The sequence below is a fragment of the Molothrus aeneus genome, chromosome 8 (genome assembly GCF_037042795.1).
Source record: "Molothrus aeneus isolate 106 chromosome 8, BPBGC_Maene_1.0, whole genome shotgun sequence".
Classification (NCBI taxonomy): domain Eukaryota; kingdom Metazoa; phylum Chordata; class Aves; order Passeriformes; family Icteridae; genus Molothrus; species Molothrus aeneus.
The window spans coordinates 20,170,827-20,184,609 of record NC_089653.1 but is presented as its reverse complement, the minus strand read 5'-3'; the positions used below and the strand labels follow the sequence as shown (position 1 = coordinate 20,184,609).

Genomic DNA, 13,783 nt, shown 5'->3' with positions numbered 1-13,783 from the left:
TTTCTTGTTGCTGATTTTATTCTTAAACTGCGTGATAAACCTCTCGTCAGAAACCAAGGCTAGAATAAGCAGCATGAACATTAAGCACGACTCTAGAACTCGATGTAAACCGCATCTGCCTCTCCGTATACCAAGGTATGAAATTCCACAATGGCTTATATTTTCCCCCCAAATTTTTAGAACTTCATTCTTCGCAAATGCTTTTGGCTTGTCTCCGCGCCAGCCTAGTCAGAAACTGGCGATGATCCCAAAAAAAGTGCGAGTCCTCCCCCTCCTGTTGTATTCTGGAACAACACTGCGGCTTTCTCATGGAACATCCTGGATATAGTAGATTTATGGTAGAATTATTGAAATACGTGTCCATAACTAAAAATTTAAAACTATTAAGGAAATGCGTGCAAAAAAGAAATTAAAAGTGACAAGACTCTCTGTACAGTTTGGAGGCATATGAATGTTTTGTCTTAAACACGTGCACAAACACTGCGGTAACATGACCTAGGTAACATTTACATGACAAGCACAGGAGCTTTGAGCTCCCCCGTGCTCAGCCTTAGTTTTTCTCAGCTGTGAACAGAGGTAAAAACCCGAGAGGTTCCCTCTGCCGCTGCCACGCGTGTCCCCAAGGAGAGAGGAGAGGGGAAGTCAGCAAGAGGCAGCAAAAGGAGTCACAAGTGAGCGCGGTTCAGCCTAGTTTTTACACGGTCACACGAGACCTAGCTTACTTTGTAATTTCTAAAATTATTAGATTTGGGGTAGACGGAGAGGATTTCTGGAGAAGAAAAACCCCACATGTTCAGGGAGGAACGAGGACACAGACACGTAAGAGACACCACTGAGCGGGCCCTGCGGGCTCCACCCGAGCACCACAGCGGCCCCCTGCACCCTCCGGCAGCCCGCGGCTGCTGGCCCAGCACCGCCGCGCCTGGGGGCCCCGGGTAGGGACGGCACCGCCTGGGCGGTGACACGAGGAGGCGGCGACACGAGGGGACACCGCCCGTGCCGCCACCGCCCGCGGGCACCATCCGGAAACCCCGGAAGTGACGGCCCGGAGCCGCGGGATTCAAACTCCCGGAAGCGGCACGGGCCGGGGCCGGACGGAGCTGCCGCCGAGCCGTGCCCCCGCACCGGGCCGTGCCCCCGCACCGTGACTCGCGGCCCCTCTGAGCCCCGCGGGAGCCGGGAAGGCCCGCGCCGCCTGCGCTCGCCTCCAGCTGTCGGGAGCCTTGTCCTACCCGCTAGAAGGGATCGCTGTTCCGTAGCGCCTCGTTCGGTTTGTACAGGCGCCTAGAGATGGACGCCAAGACCGCCATAGAGCGAATTATTGCCAAGAGGGGCCTGAAGCTGGGCAGCTCCAGAGCTGACGGTGGGCTCGAGAAGGGGAAGCGGGAGGGCGCTGCCCCGCGGAAGTCCATGGAGGAGGTGGCCACAGGCAAAGGCAGAATGACGGAGCCGGAGAGGAGCGAGCTCCTGCAGGTGAGCCGGGCTCTCCCCGAGCCAGCGCGGGCCGTGTCCCACGGGTACGGCACTCGGCAGCAGGAGCCCCACCTTTCCTCTCAAAACTTCTGATGTCACAACTGGTTTAGTAGAGTCAGTTCAGACAAACTTTTTGTTTCACACTTTCTTTCTCAGATATTTTTCAATGGCAGCTGAGCTAATAAAATCACATTCATCTGACAAGGCTGGTAAATGCAAAGATTTGAGGCCAGAGGTGCCAGTTAGTCCATTAATACCTGTCCTCGTGTGTCCAATAGAACACGTCTCAGAGAAGTCTTTTAAGCACTTCCTGCAAAGAGCTTAAGGTTTGAAAACATTTGATTAAGAACATGCCAAAAAGTGCAGAGTGTTTGAACTGAATTGCCAAGCTCCCACTCAGCTATAGGTAAATTAGGTCATTACATTATTCTTCCATTGCAGCTAAAGAGCAGAAACTAAGACACTGCAAGGTATCAAAGCATCTATATGTCTATATGACTGTTCCACTCGAGGTAAACCTGTGGTTGCAGAGAGAGAAGTTCAAGACTTATTTGGTGACCTAGTCACAGCCTGTCAGGATTCCCAGAAGGACAGGGAAACTTTAGATGGACTCTAGAAAAAGATACAACTCATATGGACTAGGCATACTAATATTTCTAGGCCACTCTTTTTAATGAAAGGGCTTGTCATGGGTCTGTGCCACAACGTCAGTTGAGAAGTCCTAAGTCAAGGATGAGCTATGGCTGGGCAGCTCATGCACAGTTCTGGCTAGATTCCTTAGTTGATTTTCTGTGTCTGTTGGCTCAGTGTTGGTTACTTAATACTGGTTTCCTATAAACTAGGAAAAACAGATGCAAAATCACCATCGTGTTAGATACACCGGATACTCTTTGGTGTCATTATTTTAATTTTAGTGAGCATGGTGTTCAACCACTCCCTCAAAATCACTTGGTTTCAGTTTTTCTTTTTAATGACTTTATGTCAACATGCAGGATTTCAACATCAGCCTTTCTCAGCAGAATTAAATGCTATCACATCTGAAGCTCATGCAGAGCCCCATGGCATCTTAAATGCAGTAATAATTGTGTGTAATGAATACCTGTGCTGGAGGCCTACTGGAAAAAGAGTGCGTGTTGAAAATACCTACTAAAACACAAACTACAGGGCCACATAACATGGAAAACAGGATCCTTCTCCTGAATGCTTTATTATAACTTCTGTAACTCACTGTCATGTAGTTTGCAAGAAGGCTCTGCTGCTTCCCAAAAAGCAACCAAATATGCTAAGAAATATACTAAGAAAGGTAGCACCAACCTTTTTGCTGGAAGTGTTTTGGAGTTTTTGAACTGCTTTTGTTTTAGGGTCATATACTGTAGTGATCTTTATTCAAAACTGAGTACATACCAAGCCTGTGAAACTTGGTTCTTTTCATTCTCTCCTTGTTTTGTCTATTTCAGACTGGTTTTACTATCACTTGATATATTTCAGATGATCACTACAATTTTGTCTTCTTTGAGTTAAAAGTAATTTTCTCAGCTAATTAAATGCTAAGAGAGAGCTTTGAAAGTGAGATATTCTTATCATAGAATCATAAAGTCATAGAATGGGATGGATGGGTAGGAAGAGACCTTAAAGATCACCTAGTTCTCACACCTTCCACTAGACTCTGCTGCTCAGATAATCTCAAAGTACTTGCTAATGCATTTGATGCATAGACTAACACTTACTCTTTTTTATTCTGTTTCATTTAGAAAATACTTTTGCTTGAGAAAGAAAAAGAAAAATACAACCATCTTCTTGGAGAGAAGGACAGAGAAATCCAAAACCTGAAAGACAATCTTAGGTCCAAAACCAAGACTAGTGAAGTGTCTTTACTACAAAATCAACTAGAAGAAAAAACAAAGGAAGCAGAAAGAAGAGAACAATTACTTTGTTCTCTATCAGAAGAAATCAATAGGTTAAAGTGTAATTTATCTGCAGTCATGGCAAAATGCTCTGATCTTGAGAACGAAGCCAGTAGTACTTCTCAGGCATCCCAGGTAAGCACTGAAGAAATATTGCAATTGCAAATTAGGTTTTGTTCCCCCTAAGCACCAATACCTGCTATAAAATAGGATGTTTTTTAATTTTCTTACAAGCTGTGTTGCATGCTGAAATATTCTTGTATGAAGAGAGATGGTACCCAGATGGAACTCCAAATGAGGAACAGTCAGAGAGCACACTTCAGGCAGCACAGCTGGGGAGGGAGTTCTCTCCTGCTGTGTTCAAGATCACACACAGGTAGTGTGACCTGTGATACTGCTGGGATGATCCACTGCTGCTTAGGCAGGCACTGTGCCCTTCTCAGATTTGTGTGCTCAGTGATTAGACAGAGTGAGAAGGCAGCAGTGATAAGAAATATGGGGCACTAATAAAGACAAACTAAGCTCCTCACCTAATTCAGCTTCAGTCATGAGAATATCTTTCTTCTCTCTGCTCTTATGAATCCTCATTTGTGTCTCAGTTGTTAAAACTAATTGTCTTTACTTTGTGTGGCATCACACATGGTAAATTCTTCAATGTGGCACACGGTAGGACAGGAATGTTGAGTTTCTCCTCTCATGTGAAGTGGTCAGTAGGTATGGTGCCAACCCTTGGCAGGGTTTACAAGTCTATTTAGGATTCTACAGTTGTTTTTCCACTCCTGCCCCACTCTAACGTTCTTTGGAAAATGCAGTAGTAACTCTATGAAGGGCACAGGGAAGTTGTTTAGGTACAGGTGCCTAAAAATAGGCAGCTATAAGTCTTTCTTTTCCAGCTTTTGACCTGCAGATGGTGCTGGTTCCCTCCACTCCACACGGGAGTTGAGCAATTTCTAGAAATTCTGCTGTAGCCAAATACATAACAGAATATCTTCATCTGCTACCTTTGAATGCTAACACATATATATATAGTACTTCCAATAATGCAGTTTATTGAGAAATATCACTTTAAATGCAATGCATTTATTTTAAATTTTAAGACATTTTGAACTTCATTAGAGGTGTTAAAATGTGTATTAAGTCAACAGGTTTTCATGATATTTTTGTCAATAAACCACCAAAATATGTATTACTTTAAAACCATAGTTTTCTTTTAAAATTGTAACTGATTTCTATGCAGAGGACAGTGATGTTTACTGGATGTCTTGGAGAACTTGAAAACAAGTCTAGCAATGCTGCTTGAAACTGCTAGGTGGCATACTAGCTCTGAAATGGAAACAACAGTTTTATGGCAGAATTTTGAGCAAGTTTTTACTGACGCAGGACTCTGATGTTCATAGAAACAAGTTCAGTGTCTCTAAGTCCTATTTTTATTAGGAAGTGTTTAAGTTTAATAATAACATTCAAAGTTCTGTATTTTTCAGCTATAATTTCTGTTTTAAATCATGTTCCAAGATCCATAGAAAAATGTTGGAAAAAATGTAGTTTGGAGTTGGGTAGTAATGTACATTTTTTTTTCCTCACTAAAGTTCCCTCTGACATATACCTACACAATTTCATAACCACTTTGTATCCTGCAGAAAAGTTACATGTCAGAGTGGGAGAAACATGACTGTAACTGCTCTCCAGTTTTAGATGGATCTCAAGAAGTCTCCTACTCATACATAAGTCATACTCACTGTACTGTGGGATCAAGCTCAGAAAATCAGGCTCTTTGTCCTTGTGCCTGCAGACAGGCCTGCAAGATTTCCCAGATGTTCACTGTCTTCCTGTTATCCCAAGCATCAAGGTCTCTGGCTTTCCCCAACTCCTCCTGTATGTCTGAGTCATTATCAAATGTATGAGGATACAAAAATAGAAAAAAACATTTACTTCTTCTTGTGTACTTAAATAATACCCTTAAATATCTTCATTTTTCAAAACCTCTTTGCAGAACACCCTTCAGGACTTCCAAGACAGCACTTCAGCAGAAAATACATTATGGTTTCCGTAGGAAATGTTTTAATGTAACTATGAATTGCAGACTTATGGAATAAATTCCATGTAAATCTTTATCCCATATTTTGTAGAAGAGTCTATTTTAAATATCTGAAATGGCTTTCTACATAACTTGGATCCTTCAAAAAAAAACAGCAACCAACTATAAAGATCTTTAAACACAAAAGGCACATCTGTTTTAATTTTTAAATGCATCTGATTTAATTTTAAAAATATTCTTATGCTATTTATGTGAGATTAATAGCTGTACAGGAGTAGCTTTGCTGTTTTAGCCATCTGTTTTAAACAACACTAACAAGTTGTTCTTTGTCCGCAGGAAGCTGCAACAAACAGCACTGAAATGGAAAGACAATTGAAAGATGTAAGTTTCCTGTAAAATTTCAACCATCTTTATGGAGATGCAGAAGAATGTAAATTATCATGATGTACATTTTTGGGTAGTATGGGACCTCAGAGGGTATGTTTCTCTCTAAAATATAACCACTAAAATGATTTTGTGAGAAGGCAATAATTTAAATTTAAAAACCAAAAAACTTGCAAAAGAAAAAATTAAGATTTCTATCATCTTTGAAAGACCTTGTTTAGAACATCAGAACAAAGTGGTTGCTGACAACTCAGAAGCCTCTAGGAACCAGACACTGCTTGGGATAGCATGTGGTTGGATTAGAAACCTCCTGAGGTCCCTTCCAAACTGAGTAAGTCAATGAGCCAAGCAGCTAAAAAATCCATGTCCTTGTTCTTACAAATTAAATTGCAATGATACAGTTTTATTTTTTTCCATTTTCAAGGTCTGTTATTTTATATTTGAGATTGAAAAGTTAATTCTTCATAATCTAGGCATGACTCATGAAAGCCTTTGTTCTTTAAGTAATTTTCCCATTGCTGCAATTTTAACTTATGCTCAGCATCCTGAATTAACTTTCCAAATGAAGATGGATTTATTTATTTTTTGTATAGATTACTACAATTTGCAGCAGACTTATCTAGCTTATCTTTAATAACTTCTAATATTTTGAAGACATAAAACAAATACTTTTAAAAGCTGATTAATTACCAGAGACTTTTTTGTTGTTCTTATATTTCTTTTTATGAAGGCTCTTGAGAAAAATCAGCAGTGGCTACTGTATGACCAGCAACGGGAAGCATATGTCAGGGGCCTGCTTGGAAGGATCTTTGAACTTGAACAGAAGGCAGAAATAGTTAGCCAGCAAGAATCTAAAACAAATTCAGAAGGTATCAACTTCATTTTTACTCCCACAAGTGACCCAAACCATAATTATCTATGGAAATAAATTTTCTGAAAACAAATTCTAGCACACTAAAAATCAAGACTTTGTTCTCAACGCTTTGGCTGCTTAATGGTAAAACTTGGTTAAAAAATATTCCTCTGCTTCCTGTTATCTACCTATGTTACTTGACCAAGAGTACTTCCTGTTCTTATCCACTTCAAAGATGGTTTTAACAGCCTTGGCACTCTATTAGCAACCTCTCTATTTGTGGAAAGTGTTGAGGCAAATAGATGTACATCTCCCATCCTTCAAAGTACACTTTCAATAGACATAATGGAAGCATTAAGGATTTATTAGCTAGGTGTGGATCAGATTTTTTTAAATTTACTTTTTTCAAAATAAATATTATAAAAATGACTCAAGATTGCCATGTTCTTTACTCAGCTGAACAGTTGTTACAGGGCAAGAAAACCTGTGACAGGTTTTGGCACCTCTCCAAAGCAGTGTTTCACAATAAAGACCTGGCCACCTCCAGCTCACTTCCTTGCTGTGCAGTTCCTCAATAAGGCACACCCTCTCAGAATTAATAAAATTAAAAACATATTAAGCAGAAGAACAGAAGGCATTGACTTGCTTTTCTTGTTACCAAATTATTGATTTCATACATTCTGTAACTGACCTGCAAGGTAAATTCACTAAACAGAACAAACATTGTGTGGAGTAAGAGCATACCCACAGACTTACCATTAGTAATTCATGGGCAGTGGCTTGGTTTCTGTATTGCTGCTTGACTCTTTCTGGGAAACACTGAAATATCATCACAAACTTGTTTTGGTGCTGTTCAGAAATCTATAAACAGTATTTTTAGAGGGAGGCAGACTCAGCTCACCAGAAAATGTTCCACAGAGTTACTGCAGTCAAAGCTTTGCCCCAAGAGCAACCAGAAAACTTAAAGTCAGGATATAAGAAAGTTCTCTTCAAGCAGCTAGGCAGTAGCAGAAATCCAAATTTCTAAGAACCTAGCTATACAAGTTGGAAGTATATATATGAAAACTTTTTCTGTGGAAAAACTTGGCCTTTCTCTGAGGATGTCACTGCCCTATAAAGGAGTTTTGCTAATGAGAAGATAGGGCTTAGTTCATAGCTGAGGGAAGGGAGAACATTCAAGCAGGAAACTCTCCCTAGTAAATTACACTTTGAATAATTAGGGTAAGTCTTCAATAGGAAAATTATCAAAGTCACAAAACTTACAGTGCCAAAAATCAGCAAAGCCCATGAAATTCTGCTTTCCTCATTCTGCTTCTACATATATTTTGTATTGCTCCTGAATTTTTGCAGTCTGCCTCTTAATTTTTTCCTACTTAATAAACTTTTCTTGGGTTTTCAAGCAGAAATTTTCTAACCCTGGTTTAAGCAATAGTTGCTACCCAGGAAGCAAGCATTTATTAATCAAAAGAACTGTCCTACTTCTTTCTATTGACTCTTTAGAAGTAAATTATGGCATACTAAAAGATGGTCTGCAAAAGACAGTGGAAGGTCTGGCTTTGGTCAAAAAGGTTGAAGTAGAATCTATCCCATCCCCAAGGGTATCTCTGGGGAGGGAGTAATGCCAGCAGCTTGGCTAAAGAGCCTAAAAATAGAAGTAGGAATCCAGTGTCTTTGGGTCAGATTCCCATGTATCAGTATAATGCATGAGGCCTTAGAAGAACTGTGTTTTTTACAATATACAATAAGTGTATTGGTAAGGAGACTTAATGTATTATAAATAGTGAAAGCTGTTTCAACCAAAGTTTGGTTCTAATCTGAGCTGTGCAATAGCCTACTATGTCAATTTCTATTAATAAGCCTTAAAATGCTGATAGTAATTTTAATAAGCCTTAAAATCAGAGATTTAGTGCTCTGATTTTTAAGTGGTTTTTTTTTCACATTACTAACTCAATTATTTCTAACTCATTAAGGTCATCTACAAGAGGAAAAACAAGAATACTGTGACCAGCTGTTCCCAACTGCTAAGAGAGATCCTGAGACTGAAAGACGCACCATAACCCAGCTGAGATCTGAACTTAATGAACTTAAAAAGACATATCAAGAAACACAAGGGGAAATGATGAGTTTAAATGCCTTACTGCAGTCACAACAGCTTGCTGAAATGAAGACTCAAGAAAATGAAAATAAAATGAAAGAGAAAGCACAAAGACTAAACCAGGAAAATGAAACTCTCAAAGAACAGCTCAGAGAAGAAAAAGAAAAGTCTGAAGATCTTTTATGTCAGGTATGTGGATGGATTTGGTGGTTTGAGATCATTAGCAAAGAATCAAGAGAGATAAAACTTCATAGTTAATCAGAATGGACCATCTCTCTCTATGGTAACTGTTCTTCACATAGATCTAGACTCATTCCTTGTGGTTAAAACTGAATTGTTTAAACATGAAACTTCTTTCTTAATTTATTTCCCTAGTCTTAAGGGACACAAAAGAGAAGGAGAAAATACTGAATTGGTTCTAATATAGTTTATCCTTAAGACTAATAGTAAATGAGAACAAGAAAGCTAAAAAATCATTTTATCATGTGCTCCTAAGTATGGAATACCACTAATATTTGCTGTCACCTGACAGCTAAAATACAACTGATATTTGAAATACGAGAATAAAATTTACTAGACACCAAAGTAGGCCAAAAGCAGAACAACACTTAAGCTCTCTAAAGACAGACTGGTTCTCACTGCTCAATAATGATTAAAATATGTTTATTTTATTTTATTTTATTTTTTGAAGCTGAACAACAGCATTATCATAAAAGTTGATACATGCTGAAAGCAGAGGATATTTTAATGTATGCATTTACTTAATCATTATAATATAGTACTTTCTCTTAAACTTGTTCTCCTATTTTAAAGAAAATCGCCTTGTTTGTTTTATTAACATCATATCATGTTAGTGCAGACATAGGTTTTGTGAGTATATTTTTATCAGCATCCTGGCAATCGCCAGGCTTCCATTTTTTGTTTCTTTTTTTAACAATAACATCATCCTGTATTCCCCCTTCTCAGTGCAATAATAATTTTTCACTAGGGTTTTCCTTGGGGAAGTAGTGATTTGAATTGAGTTTGGTTCTTGCATAACAGGCACACATTTGCTGTTTGCATTGGAATGTAAGAGTTTGCTTCCATCTCATTATAAATTAATTCTTTTTAAGCTTATTAGCTATTGTATATGGATGTTGTTTGTTACAAGTGCTCATCTGCCTTGTAGGTGCAGCTTCTTCGTAAATCATTGCTCAGACAGGAGGCAGAACACACAAGAATAGCTTTGTTGGAACAACAGGTACATAATTATGTGCTAAAATGCTGATATTTAATGTGTTAGGCACAGAGTCTTTCTAGACTAACTTCACATTTAAGAGTGATTAGTATATCAAAATAAAGTAATGCTAGACACGAATATTCAATTGTAGATAATCTCTTGATGCTTTCAAAAATTTTGACATGTCAGGAGGAAAATCTGTAACCTTGTACTGACAAGAGGGTATGAGCAAACCTGATAATGTTTTCTCCACAATCACTTATTAAACAGATGAAGCCTCAGATAAGGCATAGGAAACATCCTAAAACTAATCACCTAATTAAATTTAGCAATATATTTTTGATATAGAAATAATTGTATTGCCATATTTTATATTTTCTTTATTTGAAATTGAAATACCCTCCAATCAAAATAACTTTAAACTGTACCTCTTCTAAGGGAGATTTTAATAATTGGGCACGTGTGAATTTCACTGTAATAAAAGCAACAGCAATTTTTAATTTTTCATTTAAATTTTCCTTTTAATCCCATTTTAAGATGTTATTGCAGAGCAAAACTGGCTTTAAATACATAAATGGGAAACATTCCTCCCAATTCATACTAACTTTGACTTTAAGTTTTCACTTTGTTGGGCTGCCAGATCCAGATATGTACCACAGACTTAGAGAATGGGAAGCTTGATCGCCACAACCTGAAGCTTGAGTTAAACCATGTTCTCAAGGAGCTGCGCAAGGCCAAGGAGAAAATCACCCGTCTGGAACCCCTGGTATGTACTGAATATTCAACTCACAGGTGAATTCAGTCAGGGATTTTGCAAAAACATACATCTTCTTGCTTTGGGATCTTGTTTCAAACCCTGAGTAAGTGTCCCTGCATCCCTTATGTCTGTTCCCCAAGCTGCAGAGCCCTGTGCAAGCCAGGCAGGCGCTGCTTTGCTCTGCAGCAAGCACGGAGCAGGAGCACTGCAGCAGCAGCTCCAGAACAGGCAGGGTGCTGAGCAGAAAACACTCTGTACTCTGTATCAGTGTGTCACCCAGCTTTGTCTGTTGCACCATGACAAAGATGCAATGTGCTTCCACTCACACTTGTTGCTGGTGAACAGGGCACAGTCCTTAGTGCTGTAACACGCCCAAGGCTCGTGTGCCATCATATATTTTCCTACAGTGTTTGATCAGTGCATGCATGTCCCAGTCTTACAGTGAAGCTCCTCCTTTTCCAGAAACTCCGGGAATCTGGACATATGGAATCACAAGAAGATTTGCCAGCTGTATTTGACAAGAAGCTGACCACATATGACAGAAGTCCTCCCCTGAAACATTCCAGCTGCCTTGATGAAAGTTTTCTCGAGTGTCCCAGATGTAAAGTGCTATATCCAACGAGCCAGCATAGAGAATTACTAGCACACATTGACTTCTGTACAGCTTGAGCTCCAAATGGACTAACTATCTTTGCTTCATATCTGCTGCCAATATGCCTGGCAAAAAATCTTTTAAAGCTTTTTTTCTTGCAGTTGTATAAACAACTGCTGATTTTATAATTCAGTTCCACAAAAACAGTATTAACATTATAATTTGGCCTCAGTATTTTACCTCATGTTTTTGCAAAACAGCTACTGCATTTTCTAGTTGCAAACAAAAATATTTTTAGAGTTAGGAATATTTTAAATAGTAAACTACTGACGGGTTTTTTTTTTTTTTGCACTATTAAATGTAGGAAATAGTAAAAGCACAATTATTGTGTCAGACTATATTTTAGTTTTGGCATACCCAGTTCTTGGTTGTTGAATCCTGATGATTGTGCTTGTACCTTAACTGACAAGAATAGCTGCAAAAGATTTTTGGCCCTCATAGTTGCACTATATATATATATATATATATATATTTATTTATACATGGTGTGTGTATATATGTGTCGTGTGTATAGTATATACATACATGTGTTATAGATCATATATATGTGGAATATCAACATCTTGATACATAAAAACTCAGGAGGGCCATGTTAGATCTTTGCTGCTTAAGATTGATGTTCAAACCATCAATCTTAAGTAGCTGATTATCCTGAACCACCATCAGGGGTGACTAAAATGCTGACCAAGGTTTAACCTCAGAAAAACAACTTCCTAGCAAACAAAAACTTCCTTGGTGCCAGAGAAAGTTTATATTTCAGACAATGTCAGAGGCCATTTTTGAATTTTGCATATAGATTTATGCTGAATTAAACTTGTTTTGCTTCTGTGTTTCAGAGGTTAAAGTTGGGAAATGTCAGTTATTCAACCTTAGATTGGACAAATGTCCCAAAGTGCAGTTTTTAACAAATTGCCCCAGTGTATTTGGAGTGTAACTGTATTTTGGTATTAATACAAAACATGAGTTAATGACAAATTCTGGCAACAAATTAGAAACTGGCAAAAAAAATCCCTAATGGATTGCAATTGCAGTGTCATTTTTCTCTAGCACTTACTGTAAACTTGAATGTGTTGTGAGCATTTTGTTCTTGCATATGCAGTGAAATCCCAACAAGAATTTACTTCTGTGGAAATTATTAAAATGGGGAAATTTTACAAAGATGCACTAGTTAAGAATAAATTTGTGCATTTTACAAGTTTGTGGTTTGCTGAGGACACACAGGTACCCAAGGTGTCTCTTTCTCTGGCCTGCTGATTCTGACTGCTAGCTGGTGTCAGCTTTCTCCATCATGCTTTGCTGCAAAACTGTGCTTTTACCCATAATGTTCACCTTAATCCCTAATGGTTAAAACTTATTCTTAAACATGAAGGTGTTTTCCAATTTATTGAAAACAACTAATAGTATCAAGTGATGTTATTCTCGATTAAATCCAGTACTCACCAGATAGAAAATACTAAAAGGTATTATCTTAATATCTGGAATATCTGCCAGATTTATTGTATTAGCCATTCTCTATCCACTTTTCAATTTCACTGACTGTGTCTCAGGCTAATCTTTGTATTTGACAATTTGCTCAATTGCTAGCAACAGATTTACTGACCAAAGATATGATAAACTAATGAGTAAAAGAGAAATTGTGCTTCAGAATCTCAAGGATTTGTCATGAGGGAAATTGTCTTAATTTCATATAATTTTAAAAATATTTTCGTTCAGGATGATAACTATGCTTTTCATTACAGCCTAATAATTTTAATCTCTAATTAAACTACTTTTAAAAGTTTAAGTTTGTCTTTGAACAACGCCTTAGTCAGCTAGTATTCTATTCTCAGCTGCATACTCAGCAGTTTCTGCAAAAGGAAATCCTTATCTTTTATGTATTATAAATGAAATAGGTTTGCCTACTACAGGTCAGAACTCTTCAGTAGTTCTGAAGCTTTCTTAAATCAGCATAAAACACTTCTGCATTAGAAACTGGTACTGTAGAGGGAGACTCGGAAAGTTCATAATGTGATAATGTTTAAAAGGTTTTGTTCGTTCCACCTTTTCTGAACTTTAACAATGGATTTAGTCCTACCTGATAAATTTTACACCTAAGCACAAAAACCCCCTTGCTGATAAATTTTTACAGGTCATTATTGTGGTATATGTTGCAAAATACCAATATGACATTCCAGTGAAGTAAAACACTTTGAAAGCAGACCCACAAATACTATTGTCATCACCTACATGTAATTAAAACCAACTATAAAACTCCAACTTTGTAAGGTATACAAATCATAACACTACTTTTTTTCCCATTACTTAGAAGCTAAGCAACAGCAGTGTTTTCATTACTTCAAGTACTTTGGGTTTACAATTTCAGGAGTCTTTTTCTGTAATGTCCCCTTCAAGTAATTGAATTTCAACCTACC

The 13,783-nt window shown here is 38.2% G+C and overlaps 1 protein-coding gene across 1 annotated transcript; it reads left to right on the top strand.

Moving 5' to 3' along the window:
• Positions 1-1,290: 1,290 nt before the first annotated feature.
• CEP55 (centrosomal protein 55) lies at positions 1,291-11,389 on the top strand. Its single transcript, XM_066554943.1, has 8 exons — positions 1,291-1,473; positions 3,225-3,512; positions 5,749-5,793; positions 6,527-6,665; positions 8,620-8,933; positions 9,913-9,984; positions 10,604-10,729; positions 11,183-11,389. The coding sequence occupies exons 1-8, from the start codon at positions 1,291-1,293 to the stop codon at positions 11,387-11,389; spliced, it is 1,374 nt and encodes a 457-aa protein (XP_066411040.1).
• Positions 11,390-13,783: the final 2,394 nt, after the last annotated feature.

Bases quoted from the DNA above. Each gene is read 5' to 3' on its own strand.
- CEP55 (XM_066554943.1), top strand. From the start codon at position 1,291: ATGGACGCCAAGACCGCCATAGAGCGAATTATTGCCAAGAGGGGCCTG. The intron at 5,794-6,526 runs GTAAGTTTCCTG...CTTTTTATGAAG, and splicing joins TGGAAAGACAATTGAAAGAT to GCTCTTGAGAAAAATCAGCA. The intron at 9,985-10,603 runs GTACATAATTAT...TTGGGCTGCCAG, and splicing joins TAGCTTTGTTGGAACAACAG to ATCCAGATATGTACCACAGA.